The sequence below is a fragment of the Sparus aurata genome, chromosome 10 (genome assembly GCF_900880675.1).
Source record: "Sparus aurata chromosome 10, fSpaAur1.1, whole genome shotgun sequence".
Classification (NCBI taxonomy): domain Eukaryota; kingdom Metazoa; phylum Chordata; class Actinopteri; order Spariformes; family Sparidae; genus Sparus; species Sparus aurata.
This window is the reverse complement of record NC_044196.1, coordinates 30222791-30240756: the sequence shown is the minus strand read 5'-3', so window position 1 is coordinate 30240756 and position 17966 is coordinate 30222791. Positions and strand designations below refer to the sequence as shown.

Genomic DNA, 17966 nt, shown 5'->3' with positions numbered 1-17966 from the left:
AAATACCACCGAGAACAGAGAGAGATGAGATATCCTGAGGCAATCAAACAAAGGATTTCATTGCGGTGACAGCCGTCAGCGTCGCAGTCCTACATGGTTCGCTTTGCCGAGCGAGACTTCTGTACGTCCAAAATAGTGTCTTGGAGACGCCACATTACATCGGGGGCCCCCATGGTGCCACGATGAATAAAGCATGAGGGGGAACACAGGGAAAGTTGTTGGCTTCGGCAAAAGAAATGCAGCCACTTCTCTTCTCCCTGACCTAGATTCTGTCTGTCTGCTAATGTGTTCCCCTCTGCCCTTTTCTTTCGCTTTCAGCATCTATAAAACACACGTACAAAAACAAAGACGGTTCACTTTCTTTGGATATTGCCCCGACATCGCTGACATGCGAAGAGCGGCTGGCAGAGTAAACAAGTAGCTGGAGGATCAGACGTTGCGAAAGTCGGATCAAGTTTAAGAGGAAGCAGTTTGTTTACATTGTTCTCATAGTTCTCCGACGGAACAGCAGCAGGATCCCGGTGTTACGCCGGACACGGGAAGGCATGTTGTTATCATGCAGCTGCTATTCAAACAGTCTGATGCTTGTTTTCAGCTTTAGTTAAAACGATCAAAGTCACGTTCTGAGCCGCTGTCGCACACATTTACAGCAGATCAGCCTGATACAGGAGCCAGCTTTTACCTTTTTTGTGTGTGTGTGTTTCTGTCTTACAATCAGGACGTATTTTTGTGTGATCGAGAGCCCTGAAAGATCCTGCAAATCAAACCTGGAGTTGGGATTTTGTTAAAATTTTCACATCTAACGAATGAACTCTCGAGTGGTGACGAGAAGTTCTTCAAGCGCCGTGGACAAAATACATTTCGCCAATCGGGAAGGGGGTGTGGTCGGGAAAAACTGTAATTACAGATGCTTTTGTTCTGTAAATAGAGGTGACTGACAGTTCGCTTGAGTGGACGTGAGCTTCTACGCCACCCCTAGAGCCTACAACCGCAAACGAGCGTCAACAAGCGCGCCGCTCTCTCTTCTTTCACGTCTCTCCTGAGACGCGTGCACGCCAGCCTCCAGCTTATTGATGCATAATGTAGCCGGTGAGATTTCAAATCCAGCCAATACATCGTTTGTATTAATTTTTAAAAGCTCTAAAGAGGCCAACAACACATGTCTCGCATTATGTTTTTGTTCGTCGCCTTACTTTCCACCTTCCCGAGACGACATTAGATCTTTAGATTAGGCTAACTGTTCTTTACAACCCTCAGCAGGGTGAGTAAAAGTAAGCTCAGCATCTAACAAACCAATTAAAACCCAGTTTCAACCTGGACGTCTGGACTTCTTTCGTTATGCATGTTGTAGCTAGAAAACAGTAAACGCTCATCAGTCGTTTCTGGCAGATCGATGCATTCCTCTGACCTCCTACGACGCGTCTACGTGAGGGGAGGGAGACTCATCAGTGTGGGCAGGAGGAGGAGGAGGAGGGTGGAGGAGGGTGGAGGAGGGCTCTGAGTCTCCCCCTCTGGTCTCCGGGGCAGCGGTGCGAGGCGGACACGAACAGCGTCGTAATGATTGCCTGTTGGAGAGCGGTCAGAAAGGGCCGGGGTCAGCAGGTCAGGACGAGTGTGCGGACGCCGGGCCGGTGAACGCCTCCGCTCCCCCGGCCACGTCACGCTCCTCTGCAGTTAAATGTAGGGCAGCGGGTCGATTGGACGGGGTGATCTTTGCGGGCCCGCGGTGGCAGGAGTGTTTTCATGAATTGATTTCTTCCAGGAACCATAATGATGTGGGGGGGGGGAAATGATTTAAACAGGTCATTAGAACCCACACAGAGCGGAACACATTATGACCGAAGACCGCCCGTCAGAAAATAACCACACTCACCTTCAGCTCCACCGTCCGTTACGTCCACACTTTCCTCTTCGATGGATTATCCATCGGCGCTCAGAATGATGAACCCGTCATCAGTGACACGGCCTCTGAGCTCCGGGGGGATACGGGAGCTGCCAGGCTGCTAATATGTAACTAACCCTGGATGTCAGGATGGATTTTACACTCTGAGCAGGAATACTGAGGAACGATTATGTGCAGAGCAGCTACCTGAGACTGGACACGCCGCTCGGTTTAGTACAGAGCTTTTTACAGGGTCACTTCATCTAAGTTATGGAAAAAACCAAGTGTAGGAGATGCTAAGTCACAATTACCATAAAATACTTAATAAAAAATACCGACATAGCAATGTGTAAAAGTGGGTAGTAAGTGTAAGTTAGGACTTTTAAAGTCAGACTGATATTTTTATAGACAAATATATGAGAAACTAAGTTAAACCTATAAGAATAATAACCCAAATAATATATACCAAAATATAGAGTTGCAAAATTAAGTCAGACATTACTTAACTCCAACAACTATATTAATCAAAATTTAGATTTAACAAGTCAAACTAACTAACTATGCTAAGTCAAAAGTAAAAGATAGCGAGTCAAAATATAATGTTTTTAACTCCAAATTATGAGACAAGTCAAAAACAGAAGGCAATTAGTCATTTTTCGAACATTTCATTTGTTTTATTCTGAAAGAAAATATGAGAAAATGTTTTTACTATGCTTTGTGTGAACTGAGCCTTTAACCCCAGGAGTCATTTAGCACCTTAGTGGACTCGAACGGGACAAAAACTGACGACCAAGATGTCGTTTAATGAGAACAGCACTCAGCACATCGCTACAGATCCTGTGATATCGATCCACATTTATTAAATTGCTGCTGACGACAATATTTCCAGCATCCTCATCAACTTATAATCGATATCTGCACAGAGACGGATTAAAATGGTCTGACTGTCGTCGCTCGCTCCCCCTTTCACCTGGCTCGGCCTCAGTGTCTTTGACATTTGAGCCACAGGGTGACGGCAAACCGTGTCGGAGCGACTCAGCAGTGAAGCGCCGTCCGGAGGGGACGACATGCAGCTCGCCCTCGACTCCCGCCAACAAATAATTCATAGTGCTAACATTTACTTTGTTCGAGCGCCACCCGGTCTTTATCCTCCGCCCTGGCTGCGAACCTCAAAGCACCAGTCTGAGGTGAATTAACCGTCGGAGTGATGTTTGTGAAAGCTTTTAAAGTTTTGCTGCAGCGGAGTTAGAAGTTGGAGTGCCGGATGAAAAAAAAAAAAAAACAACCTCTCACCGGGACGAGAAATGATAAAAACAGAACAGCCAAGAGTCGAGAAGATCGACTCGGTAATCTTTAAATAAATACCAAGATGCTACCTGGAACACACTTTAATACAAGTTGACAGTGAGTTTACACGGCTGGGAGCTGAACAAGTCCACTTCTTAAATAAATACAAAAGGATAATCCCTGGAAATTACATTTCAGCGGACAACGTAGACCAGAGGAGTTGGCGAGCTCCAGCTGTGAGACCGAAGCTGCAGCGGGAGGCGTCTCGCGGACGAAAGACGATACTGTGATATTTCAAAAACCTCAATTCCCAGAAATGATGTAACGTCACATCAATAAAACCCCTTGGAAGTGAACTCCTTCCTCTCCGTGGCTTTCGTGGCTGAACAGACCTGAACGCTGATGATCAGAAGGCGCTCTGAGTTCAGGAGGAACGAGCCAATCAGAAGGCGTCGCGTTTCGTCTTCTTCAGAGGTCGCGTCGAGGGTCGCAGGTCTTCCGGTCCGTGGGCGAAGGCGCAGTGTTCGGCCTGCAGGGGGCAGCGCTGAGGGTGATGGTCATGAAACCAGCAGGGACGGGTTTTCAGGGCCCCGGGGGCCACCGGCGTCCTCTTGGTACTCGCCCTGGAGGCCTTCCTGTCCCTCCAGTCTCTGACGTACACCCTCCCTCCTTCCACTGAAAGAGGAAAAAGCGACAGGAGGCGGGAATCAGTGTAACACAGTACAATGAACAATAAATAAACTAGCTTCCTCTGTTGTTATTTAGACTGAGCTGTGAAGAAGTGTGACGAGTCCGGCTACCTCTGAAGACTTGGTGGTTGTTCTTGAGCAGCGTCTGGAGACCTCCGCACTCCTTTTTCAGCCGCCGCAGGGTCTCCTGCTCCAGCAGCCCGGCGACCTCGCTCACAGAGAGGCTGCCTGCGGAGGAGGGGGCGGGATGAAAGGACCAGAGCAAAGAAACAGTGTGACAAAGGAGCGGCAGGAGGTCTATCGATGCGACGTTCATCAATATATTAACACGGCGCTGCAGGCGTGCGCAGAAATAATCTTCCCCCGCCATGACAGAGGGAGAAAAAAGCATCTGTGTCTGTGGACTGACATGTACACACACATATATATATATCCACAACTGCTTTAAACAGAAGATTTTACACGGACAAAAAACACCTCTGTCACTGTCTCTCAGTGTTAGTCAGGGCTGTGAAGTGTGCCCATTTAAAGCTGCTCCAACAAGCTGTCAGAGCATCCAGCATGCATTTCACCGCTGCATCTCCCCACCGGCCCGCTCGAGAGCGTGAGTCACCGGCGTCACTTTCCCACCGGGACGGTTATTTTGGATACCAAAGAGCAAAAAAGAAGGAGGCAGGGGGATACTGAAACACACAGAGCCTGTGCTGCGAGCTCAGCCAATGGGACGCAGATGAGCGGCGCGCCCCCTTCGAGCTCGCAGCACCTCGCCTCTGGGCTCCGATTCAGGAGGCTTTTTTTTTTTTTTTTCTGTATTTCTGGCGTTGCCCTTTTTCCCCCAGAAGAGAATTCAATCAGGGCTGACCTTTGGTTTGCAGAAATGACAATCCTCCCTCTCCACCTCCTCATATTGGAGAGGGACGCGCGGCAGGATTTCTAAAGCTCCTTTGTGCCTTTTCATAAACAATATTTGACCTCAATCTGCAGACGCTCTAATGCCATCTTCATCTCGCTTTAACAGCAAAACCTCTGGTGGCACTTCGGGCAATCCCCGCCGGCTTAGAGATGATTCAACGCGAGGGAATTTGAATATTCTGCCTGAGCGCCGGATCCACGTTCACCTGGTCAATTTAATTAAAGTCACAGGAGATCTGCGGCTGCATTTAGAGCCGTGACGTTCTCACTTGTTCTCACTTGTTCTCACTTGTTCTCGCTTGTTTTTCTGAAATCCATGAGAAAAAACATATTGTCCACTTTAATGCGTCCTAAATTTAGCCGGTCCTGTTGCTGAGATAATCCCCAAAATATGCGACACACTCCCACTTTCACAGACACTCGCGCCGCCAAACTACGCTGCAGAGTGTGAAACCGGGCAGACTGCCGTCCTGCAGCAGAGACGCCAGGGAGCTCCAGGCCTTAATATAATATCAATACGGCGTTTAGAGCTGCCCTTTACTGCCCGGGATGTTAATGGGGATTAATGGGAGAAGGTCAGTATTGACAGAGTCGACTCTGTTTGGACTAAGACCAACGCGGACCATAATTAACGGCCCGGCCTGGTGTACAGTCGGATTATTCTTTAATGTTGAACGTCCCCTGCGCAGACCGCTAAGATGGCCGCTGACTGATTGCTTGTTGTGGATGATTGTTTTTTGCTACTTAAGCCAATTCAGAATCAGGCTGAGTGGACAGAATCAGCTGCAAGTCTGCTGAGTGGTGACTAAAACATTTAAAAGGATCAATCTGTGACACACGGCTGCTGCTCGCTGATGGACACGATCCCAAAACAGTTCACGGCCTTCACCCGACCGGAGAGTCGGACCTGTTCCACGGGGTCCAGATGAGGAACCGGGAGGGAGAGGAGAGAACACAATGAAACTAACAATACTGAGATAGTTTTAGCCTGCAGTCTTTCTGATGGCCAGCAGGGTGAAGCCCACTGGTTTCAAAATCAAGCCGGTGTCATGTAAGCTTATGAGAGAACGAGCCTACTTCTGTCTTGATTTATTATCTTAGTTTACAGTTATCTGATGAGTTGATGGTCTCAATCCCTAGCTTCAAGTCTTCTTCAACAGAGCAGGATGTTTGATACGTAAATTAATTTCACATTTATAGTAAAATAGATGATAAAAGCAGGATACGCAGGAGGGCGGGGCTACCAAATGATTGACAGCTGATGCAACCGTGATGTCAAACACGAGGCTTCAGAATCGCGGTCCGCACACCCGTGGGTGACATCGCGGTGCGTTTACAACTTCTGGACTCGTTACAAACTGTTAGCATCACTCTGTAGTTGAACTGCCCACAGCTCACCAGAGCAAACGTGGCTATAAATGGTTACAAGCAAAACGCGCTGCGACGTAGTGCGCCACCAGACTCTTCAATCACATTAATAATACTCAGAATAACTTAATCTACTAATAATCTACTGCCCAGAGCCCAAGATGACATATAGCCGATACGCTGATTTTGTCACACCAGCAGTCCAAAACTGCTGACTAACACCGGCTGTAAATATTGACCGACAGATCATTTGATTCATCTTCTCTAATATCACGAAGAGGGTGTTATCTCACAGTGCATGTGAGAGCAGTTTAAATCAGCGAGGCCTGCAGGTCTTAAAGAGGATGATGATTCTGTGAAGCACAACTTACACCTAGAGGTGTCGCGACGGGCAGCGTCCGCCCATCAGTAACATCTAATAAACACTGTGCCCGCGTACACCCGATCGCTCACACAGAACCAATTCATTCACACAGAAACAATATGGCCAACATCAACACGAGACGCTCCGTCAAGTGTCTGACTTTCTGTTGAAGAAACCAGATCTGACTGATTTCTCCCGATTTGAGGTCTAAGTGTTGCATGTTAAATGTAAAGATACACACTGACTTCTGTTCTCAGCACGATTGCGTAACTGCAGTCAGCAGCACAGCCTGTAGGAGTTAGTAACTTCACTCAAAGTGAAGTGGACAGCTGCATTTGGCACTTAAATTAGTCACTTTCCCGGGCAGAAAGCTGACATCTATGCAGAAGACGAGGAGCTCAGGAGTCGCTGAAAATTCAAATTAAACACTAATATATGACAAAGACTCTGCTGAAGTGTCTTTCAATATCAAAAACTGATATATTGGAATATCAATAATGCTCACACTCTTTCCAGGATGCATCAACAGTGAAGAGAAAGCGAATCTCACAATCTCCCTCCGATGACTCTGAGCCCTCCTGGATCTGTTCAATAAAGGCTGACTCACCCTGAAGTTACCCTTTGTTCTTACACAGCAGATAACTGGTAGGAATACCTCAATACAAATGCATACTCATGCATAAATCATAGCTGGTGGTGCATTATTCATCCCGTCATCTCTGCGCAGAGCCGCGCGCTCCCTTTATTCGCTCTGCCGCAGATTTTCTACCTCTAATTTCGCCGCTGACATCCTGACGGGGAATCTTCTGTTTTAATCATAGTAGTGCTCATCTCCTTGTGTCATTCAGTGTGTGTGTGAGTGTGTGTGTGTGTGTGTGTGTGTCTGTGTGTGTGTGTGTGTGTGTGTGTGTGTGTGTCTGTGTGTGTGTCTGTGTGTGGCAGCAGAGGCGCTGACAAAGGTGAAGCGTGGGCGGTGTGTGAGTAACAGTGTGTTTTGTGTGTGTTGTGTGTGTGTGTGTTGTGTGTGTGTTGTGTGTGTTGTGTGTGTTGCCCTCTCTGCACTGTGCGGTGCAGAGCAGGAGGAGGCCGGCTGCAGAGGATGAGAGTTCACTGTGTCTTGGCTCTGTGTCACCGAGGCCCTGCCGGCTGATAGCGAGAGGGGGCGGGGCGTCGACGACAGAGGTGGAGGGTCAGATGGGATGACAGGGTGGTGCGGGCGAGAGGTTCAGATGCTGCGGAAGCTGCCAACGTGCCACGAAGCACCTGGAAATATATTCTCAAGGTACCGACGAGAAATGTGACAAGTGATTCATCCAGGTTGTTTTGGAGGTTGTGAGGTTACATCTTGGGCATCTAACACAGTAACACACATTCAGTCTGCACCGAGCTGAGGAAACAGTTTGCTATTCTAAAAGGAACACACTTCATTTCTCTCTGGAGAAAAAAGATGAAACAGAAAGATAATGATAACAAATAGATGACAGTCATAACTGTCCGTAAGGCTACAGCTAGCCGGTTAGCTTAGCTAACACAAAAGGAAACAAATGACACTTCGCTCATGAACATACAAAATAAAAACGATGTGAACAACTATGCGACAGAACCAGGCTAGCAGCTACCAGTCTTTATGCTAAGCTAAGCTACGCTAACTTGCTGCTGTCTGTAGCTTCATATCTCGCACACAGATTGACAGTGCTATCTTATTAGCCACTTCTCAGTCAAAAAAGTTATTTCCCAAAATGTCAGACTACTCCTTGAAGGCCTGAAGCTCATTTTAAAATCTTTAAATCTTTAAAATTTAAAGAATTGTTATGGTATAGAATATAATTGAACAGTCACACCTGAGATTAAAAAGAAAGGCAAACCACAACAACTGTTGTCGTCCATCTGTGGACCCTCGCTCCACACAGGCAGCCAACCAGACAGCTAAGCAACAGAGCTAACGCTAGCGGGAGAGCTTAGCTAAATCAACCAACTAAATGACTTATTAGTTGTTGCCTACCTGTCTTTACTACTCTAAACACACATTGGTACAGTAATTATGTTAATGTAGGAGCTAAATCCAACCATGACGGATAAAAAAAACAAAAACCTAGCTAAACTCCTGCTAAGGCTAACTTCACTAGCTGAGCAGGCTAAATCAAGACATTTTGCCTGCAGAGCCTGATTTCCTCCTAACACAGAGAAGTATGTTATGTTTCTACTCTAATGTTTATAGTGTAACTATTAAACGTAAAGACATAAAATAAAAACATTATAAACTCTGTATTCTTTGCACACGTTGCCAGCCAGCCTGGAGACTTTTTTCAACCCTTTTTTTCTCCTTCTGTTAATAATCATCTCTTCCTTTTGTGGGCCGCACGGCTAACAGATATTACAAAGTTGTGAATTCAGAAAATGCCCAAGGTGCGGTATAATAAGTGTGGGTGAGTAGGCTTCACAGAATGATGTGTCCTACTCTGGATTTAATCAGGACCTGTTCATCACTTCAGCAGCAGCTCATATCCAGGGAGACTGGTGTGATTTGTCTGCTTATCTCTGGTGTTTTGTGGCTGGTGGCGGTTTACCTCCTCGGTTCCAGTCGCTGCCGTCATCCTCGGTCATTCCCAGCAGGACGTTAGCAACCCGCAGGACGACGCCGTCAACAAAGTCCCGCGGGAGAGACGCGCAGTTCCGAACCGTTTCAACCCTGTCTCTGGGCTGGAACCCGGCTCCCCAGCTGCTCCCGGGGGTCCTGTCATTGTCTCTGTTCTCATGGCAACTTTCCCCATCACGTCTGATGTCTGACCTTTGACCTGTGATCCCGGAGGCAGTCTGGCGGCTCTCGACGTAATGAGCCCTCCGCTGCTCGGCCTCGGCCTCGTCAGGAAGCTGGTAGTTTCTGGACTTTCCCACCAGACACACCTGCAGAGAGAGAGAGAGAGAGAGACGAGCTGAATGTCAGGACGACTCTCCCAGCGGCGCCGGCGCTCAAAACTGTGAAACCAGAAACTCAAAAAAGGCAGGAAATGACATATCGGTCTGTAGTAAACAGGGCTCGGGCGGAGAAAAGGCAGTGATGCACAGCTGTAAATGTGTGAAGGACGAGAGAAGGTGAGAGATCGGATGACTCCCACAACAGAATGAAGGAACCTTCAAGATCAGGGTGAAAAAAAGACAGAAGAGACCAGAGACAAAAAAAAAAGAGACGCATCCAGAGTTAGAATCACACCTCCGTCTTCACTGGTATCAGGTACACGTGCAGCAGCTATTCAAGAAACCAGCGTGCTGCCTCGACTTATACCACCCACACATTCTATTACTATAGAGTCTTTTTACACACGGCAGCACTGTGAGAAGTTAGAGTGTGAACATGTGTTTCATATAAATATATAAATAATACATTTCTGTTATTGTGGTCCTTTATAACCCAGGGACAGTACATGTTCCAGATCTAAAACTTTTAATTACATAGCATTTTCAAAGCAGCCCAACTGCCAAATGTTTGTTACAATGATGTTGAAATCTGAATCTCTTAATACTCCATTTGTTGTATTACTTGTTCAGTGTTTAAAAGGCCATTTCACACACAGTCGTTGCTGTATGATGTCTTCTGGAGGCTGCAAGTGTTTTCTCATTTAATGGTTTGCTTATCTGCTACAGCTTTTACCTGATGTCTGTCAATCAAGGTGGTCTCAGTTTGGGCTCGAGGCTTCAGATATGTTACAAAACGTCGGTGTGACAAACAGCGGGTGGTTCTGAAAGACAGGTCCATTCCCACGATCCAGCTGCATCATGGGAAGTGTAGGACAAAGCGTGTTTTGCAGCACGGCACATGAGTGGCTGAAGGTCAGGATGTTTTGGGCTCAGCACTCTTTTTTAATTCTAGGCCCCTTGAAATAAATACTCAATAACTTGTTTTGAAGCACAGATTAAAAGAAAAAACACTTGTTAAAGATGTCAATCACACAATATGACAAAAGCTCATAGTCAACACCTCTTACAGACAGTCAAGCAGCAGAGCTCCGACTCTGGACGGCCTACCCGTTTGGTGGAAGGTATTCTCAGGCAGTCCTCCTCCGTGTTGAAGCCGCTGACTTGGCTCACCTCGCTGATGAAGTCGATGTATTCCTTGTACTGAGACTTCTTACACTGGCGCCTCTGGTATTTTCCATAGAAGTCAAAGAAGCAGCAGGGCAGGACGAAGTAGCGGCAGCAGTGAGAGGACCTGCAGTGAGAGCAGAAGGCGAGTTATTACCCAGAGCCAAACTAAAAGATCGTTACAGGTCTGGAGGGATAAAATGTAAGAGTTTGTGTTACTTTCACCAAGATTCAGGACAGAAACCGTCCTCGGACTGAGGCTCAACATCGCCATCAGGTGGTCACACACACACACACACACACACACACACGAGTGAACCAACAAACACACACACATATTCACACACCCACAGTCACACGTCCATGATGATATTCCCAATTGGAGAGATCAGCTGGCACTTGAGCTGCTGAGTGAGATTGTGTCTGCTGATGACTCGCCTGGCTGCTATAACGGGGATCCACGGCGTGAGCTCGTCTGAGTGGTTCCCAATCAGCCAGTCCGTACCCGGGAATAAGCAGCTCTCGCCGGGGGTAATTGCCTTTTCCTGAAATAGCAAAAGACACCAAAAAGCACAAGAGCTCCTCAGAGCAGGGAAGATGCACACGGCGTGATCTGATTCTAAATCAATTTATGGATCCCGACTTAGAAGGGGAACTTTTTTTTAATCTTCGAAAAACTCTTTAAAATCTCCCAGAGCACCTGTCGATGTCACCTGGGTGAGCATTCATCGGGTCTTTAGAATGGAGCACATGATGGCGTTTACGTAAACAAAACAACACGGAGCCAGCAGATCCAGATTTCGGCTGCCGGCCCGTCGATGTCGTTTGAGAGCACCGAGGCATGCGTGCTTCAGAGAGAGCTCCCCGGGCACGGCTCCTCCTGGGGCCACGCGAGGATTGTTCTGCCACGTCCGCTCCACAGAAGTCTGTCAATAATAGATGAGCTGAAATGGAAGCAGTCAGCAGCTTGTTGTCAAATGAATGACTGAGGCTGGGAGGCAGACAGGAAGGTGGCGTGTTTTTTTTGGGGGGGGGGGGCAGAGTTTCCCTGCAAATGTTGCAAATGTTCGTTTTTTCGGAAACAGTTGGGGGGAAAATCTCACCACAGGCTCCATCGGCAGCGTTCCATCATATCACATCTTTATCTTTATCGTGCTCGCTGATCGTGGAATTGCAAATTAAAGTAAAAGATTTCCTCGTGTTGAAAAATGCGTCTGATAATGCTGCACAATCAAGAGTTAACCGGGGCTCCACAGCGGAGCAGTGAGGGGGCGCTGACAGCTGAGACGACGCAGCGTGCGATATGAATTCCACGCGAAAAGATAATAACACTAATTAAAAAGCCGAATTTGGCTGCAGTTAATCCGCCCTTTCTCGGTGCTCGGCCCACTCACCTCCAGCAGGGTCCGGGGGCCGTACATGTCCCAGATCTTCCTCTTGCGGACGTCGATGCCCTTTCCAGGGTGCTGCAACACAAGAAGGCGTGACGGTCAGCGGCTGATCGCCCTGAGCCACATCCACACTCGCACCCTCAAACCGCCGTGGGTACATTCAATTACACCCGTCTCGGTTTGCGACTGGCTGTTCGGGCGACACGGTGCTGCAGATGTGCCTGGGCTCAACGGGCCCCGTGTCATTGATTAAGCTGCCAGGGACAATCAGGCTGATTGAAAGACTCGTCCTGTGAGGGGCCAGCGCTTAACAAGAGGCGCTCAGAGCGGTCAACTCAACTGAGAGTTACTATCAGCTGTCGGATGGATTGACACGAAACTTAGAAAAGACATTTGTGTTCGGCTCAGGATGAACAACCAGAGCCCCAGAGAAATATTTGAAACTGAAAAACTTTTTACCTGCTTCACAAAAGTATCTTAGCTTTTTTCATTGTGAGCGTGTTAGCTTGCTAGCGGGTTAGCTTGCTAGCGTTTTAGCTCAAAGAACCGCTTCTCCTCAGTCGAGCGTCACAGAGCTGCTAGCATGACTGTAATGACTTGTTACAAGAAGGGGAAGTCAAGCAGAATAATTAGTTAAATTCTACTTTTATGACGTGTATTTTATCTATTTAAAGCAAAACTCTCGCCAAAATACTACCTAGGCTTTTTTTTGTGAGTGTACCCGAGTGAAACCTTCGTGTAAAAGCATAATTACGACATTAGAGGCACTTTTAAGATTTACCGCATTTTCGTTTTCATTTTCTCTTCCCAGGTTACATCGCACTCGGAGATCGATACTTCTCGGCTGCCATGACGGCGGCTAGCGGAACAAGCTACTGCTAACGTGAGTTGTTCAAAAACTTTATTTTCATAAACTCTGTGTACACAAACAATGTTTTCAATGCTTGTGTTCATGTGCAGAGACCCTGGTGATACTACGAGCAAAGTTTCATGTTATGTCGAGCCTTCTTACTGTTTTTAAAAATAGCAATTTTGATGCTAGCGTAAAAGTGCCCGTAGCACTCCCACTCCCAAACGAAAATGCGGCAAATCTTAAAAGTGCCTCTTTCGTCGTAATCATGCTTTTACGCGAAGGTTTGACTCGGGTACATTCACAAAATAAGCCTAGGTTGCATTTCTGCGAGACTTTCGCTCTAAGTTGTCGAGGGATCGCGTCAGTTTTGGTGAAACTGTTCAAATATTACGTGCTCTGTGTGTGTGAATTATTTTGCTTATTCTAATATCTTTTTATTCAAATTCGTCATGATTCCATTTTTTGTTGGCTCTGCTGGTTTTTTCTAGCGAAGCATCTGCCTGCTCTTTCAACAGCACATTAATGAAACATGGATATGTAACGTTTGTTCTGGTTCAGTATTGTGGCTGCTGTTGAACACTGCTGATGACTTTTTGTGATGTGTAATGTGAAACATGTCGGATTCTCTACTCCTCAGCAGCTGATTATTTAAAGGCCCACGTTTGCGTCTGTGGCTCTCGGTTGATGTAGCAGACGATAGTAAAGTTAGCCCGGCACAACACAAAGCCACACGTGTCCGGGGTTTGACACATCAACCTGACACAGCCAGTCGTACGGAGACTATTCTATCATACATTAACACGCCAGCGGCCACGTGTCACCCTGACGTTACCCCCGAGTCGAGAGGTTAGACGAAAACAGGAGCTCGAGAGCACGTATGTGTCCGTGGAAAGAGCGCTGTTCAACTAACTCAAGGATATTTCGCTTCATACTAGGGCTGGGTATCACCAGGTACCTCGCGATACGATACTATCACGATATTTTCCCCACGATAACGATAATATCACGATACAGCGATTCTGCGACAATCGATATATTGCAAGAAATTTCATCCACGATACATCACGATATCTGTGTCACTGAAGACTGCACTGAATCCATTTCACAGGAATTACAAAACATTGTCAATCAATTTCACATGAATGACAGCCAAGTAAACAAAGAGTATATTGCACAGTGTCTCTTCTTAACACACACGCTGACTACAACTATCATTAAATATCTAAATGTGTGGGTTTCAGAGCTGCTTAAACCATTTTTTAAATTTTACTTGGTTGTATACCTATGTTTGAATAAAGATAAAGCTGTCCTCCGAAGAGGGGTTGTGGTGGTGGGCCAAAAATAAATAAAAATATATATATTTTTTATTTTTTTTTTTTTTACATTTCTAAATATCGATATTTGGCACCAGTGTATCGATAACGTACCTCAAGACAAAATATCGCGATATATCGTAGCATCGATATTTTGGCACACCCCTACTTCATACTCTATGTTTCTATTCAAACCAATCAGAATCTGGGCCCGCCCCTCACTCACCCCTTCATTGGTCAGTATGTGGACCAGGAGGCCGTTTCCACAGCCCAGGTCCACGAACGATTGTCTGTCGGTCAGACCGTTCTCCTCTCGCTCCTCGGCCCACAGAACCTGCACACAGTGACACACACACACACACACACACACTCACTCAATACTGCCGGATATTCTCCACAGCTTTCAATCATGTCAGTAGAACCTCATCTACACCTGCAGTGACACCTGCTGCTGCTGACACACTTTCCCCTGCCTCTGGTTCGACATGCCAATTGGTTAAAGCGGGTCACGTTTCACATTCTAATTGATTGACCCAGCTTTGGTTGCGTGACCCGACACCTGTCACCTGTGTGACACATAGAAATGAGCGTCGCCTACAGAAACATATACGGACATGTTGGTACACCTGGCGGCGGTCAGACACGCTTGAAATAAGTGTGAAGAGACACACGAGGCACGGGGGGGCTCTTCTTCTTCTTCTTCAGGCCACACATCAACCGTCAAGTGTCAGTCATCATTGAATAATTGATTTTAAAAAAACTCACGAGAAGATACGTAGCGATGGCGACATCCTCATAGACAAACTTCTCAGGATCTGTGACCTCGGGCCAAACCTGGTGAGGATGTCAAACACCAGCACTCAGCGACGCAAGTACGAAGACAATTGTATAAATGGAGCGCCGGGCCGCCCTCTGTCTTTACCTTGACCAAGGCCTTGTACTTCTCCTTCAGCTGCTGGTACATGACGCTGTACTTCTCCACCGGCAGCAGCGACAGGGTGCTCCTGAACTCGCTGCTCTTGCACTCTGTGGCCCAGCGCAGCAGTTTGGGGAGCAGGTCTGCCGACAGCCAGGAGAGCCGAGGGTACGCCACGCCGTCAGAGAACCACGCGTCTGGAGTCAACACGTGCAGCTCCAAGGCCCTGCAGACAAACACTCGTAGGCATCAGTCAGACTTTAGATAAACTGTATATCTTGTTTTCTGTCTAATATAATTTCAAAACAACTCAGAAAGTGTGTCGTCTGTCATGTTCGTTATTTTCTCGATTGATTATCTACATCGATCAGATGTTTGGGCCATAACATGTTGCCAAAGATGACTTTTTAAAATATGTTTTTGTTTGTTTTTTTGGTCAACAACGTAAAGATATTTGTCTCACTGTGTGTTTACTGTCACAGAGGAGTCAAGAAAACCAGGAAATATTCACATTTAAAAAGCTGTAATCAAAAAATGTCTCAATATATTAATTCATTAGAAACTGTCTGTGATTAATTTAACAGTTGACGACTAATCGATCAGTCGTAGCAGCTCTACAGCGAACACAGGGTTATGTATCCACAGTAACATACAATATTTACAGTGTGTCATGAGGCTGTCATGTTGGATCTCTGTCTTGTCTTCACTAGACATCTTGTTCGAAGTGAAATAAACGATGAACACTGATTTAATTATCTAGTTTCTTTGTTCCTATTCAGTATTTCTCAGTGGACGCCGAGCATGAAAAGATATCCTGGATTAAGTTAAACCACTTCATTGCAGAAGTCTGGGTTGTGCCGTAATAATGATCCTGTGTCAAAGATAACATAGTCAGACCTCAGATCAGACGGATTGTGCCAGTCGAGCTGAGTGCCTGCTGCATCATTAATGTGGACTTCTTCCGTGGTGGTGGTTCTGTTCAGCACGCAGACACTCACCACTCCTCACAGTCCGGACTGATCAGCTGGATCTGATGAATGTTGCCCCTCTTCAGAGACACCTGCCCTCCTGAATCCTCTTCGAATGGCAGGAAGCTCACCTGCTGTCTTGTGAAGTCTTGAACACATAAAGAGAGTTTTAAAAACACAGCTGACAGTCTGGTTTGGTTTGGTTGTAGCTTTCCTCCATGCTCTTACCTTTGAGTACAAGCTCTTTCTGCAGCGTTGTCCCATAGCAGTTCACTTTGGGGATGATTGTCCTGACGCTGGAGGACCAGGGTTTGTCTTCTTCGTGTGTCCGTGCAGGTGAAGCCTGGCTGCTCAGGAAGGAGAACACGTCCTGAGAGAGTCCAGGATGATCCTGCAGCAGCAGCAGGTCCAGAGCCTCTCTGCCCACATCTTCGCTCTCTGTCTCCTTCACTCCGCACAGACGCTTGTTCACGACGTGAGGTTTCTTGATCCACACGTCCACGGCGGACCAGAAGCCTTCGGGGAGAGTCTTACATCCTGCCGGAAACTTTAACTCCGAGAGTTTGGGCATCATTGGGTGTCAGACTCGACCCGGAGCCATGTGTTTACACACGGAGAGCGGACTTCCGGGTGCTTTTATTTTGTAGATAAAGAAAAATGGCACTTTGAGATAAACGTTGGTTGTGAAATAAGGTCGCAGACTTCCACAAATCTTATTCTATCTTAACAAACAAATGTTGAGCTTTATTAGCAACTTTAGCCTGTGGAAGAGGAGAAACATGTCGTCGCTACATGATGACGTGTACACAGGCGACAGATATGAGTGGCTGCACTAGAGGGCGCTGTCGCTCTGGCCCAGAGTTCATCAGGGGCACCGTGTGATGACAATTAGAGAGATGTGTTACCACTACATGGATTTATTCTCTAAGCAATAAAATTACCCACATTATACTTAGAGTATTACGACTGTGACGTATTAACCATGATGCCTTATGGCTGCCACTCTTAGGAGCCCAAATTAATAATTACAGTCATAAGATTTATCATGTTAATCATTAATAATAATTACATTACATGTTGTCTCTGATATCCTTTACACTACTCACAATACTTCACATGATGCATGATTCTTTACATACATATTAAACACAAATACAAAAGTAGACCTGTTTGTGAAAACATGTATTTAATTTATTTACATTTTATATTTAAATTTTATGGCATTTTACAGATGCTTTTGTCCAAAGCGACTTCAGGTAATATTCTCCCAAGACTAATGTGATGTATATAAGATCCTAACTGTGCTTTCAGATCCTATTTATTGTTTTCTACTTATCTCTTCTGAATTTATCTTGTATTTCAGTTTTAGTTTGGTTTACTTTGCAAATATCACATTAGTAAACAATAAACAGATTAAACTTATATCGAAAAAAAAAGTATTATATATGTAATTGCCTAACAAAAAAGTACTTTGTCTTATTAAGATGACATGACCTTTCCCACATATGACATAAAAATGTATTACATTTTAGAAACTCTTCTGTCTGAGATCATTTCACACACATTGAAGTTGCTTTTTTTATTTTTTTTATGTTTTCATCTCATACTAATTTAAATATGTTAAATGTGTGTGCATCCTTTTCATACAGATTTGCCCAAACTTCAGTCAGTGTTGAACAATGTTCTGCTGGACATCATCTCATGACAGATTCACTGGCACATCATCGGTGAATTTGCAGTGAACTTTCCTATAAATCCACAGCAGCCTCTGATAAAAACTGAAGTTACCAGGTCTTGTCACAAATTCTGCGACAACTGACTTTTTACCTTTTTTGAAAATAATGTTTCTCTGTCACACTTAATGTATCTCACGTCAATGCAAACCTCTAAAACTGCATTTTTCCCAGCAGTGATTCATCGGCCAGGTCTCCTCACCTGCCTCC

The 17966-nt window shown here is 45.9% G+C and overlaps 1 protein-coding gene across 1 annotated transcript; it reads right to left on the bottom strand.

Annotated features, from left to right (window-relative positions):
* Positions 1-3254: 3254 nt before the first annotated feature.
* Positions 3255-16846, bottom strand: trmt44 (tRNA methyltransferase 44 homolog). Its single transcript, XM_030430804.1, has 11 exons — positions 16252-16846; positions 16054-16171; positions 15062-15281; positions 14905-14973; positions 14366-14473; positions 11977-12048; positions 11021-11127; positions 10526-10709; positions 9070-9406; positions 3970-4086; positions 3255-3844 (listed from the first exon to the last, which is right to left on the bottom strand). The coding sequence occupies exons 1-11, from the start codon at positions 16595-16597 to the stop codon at positions 3612-3614; spliced, it is 1911 nt and encodes a 636-aa protein (XP_030286664.1). The 5' UTR covers positions 16598-16846; the 3' UTR covers positions 3255-3611.
* Between the last annotated feature and the right edge of the window lie 1120 nt (positions 16847-17966).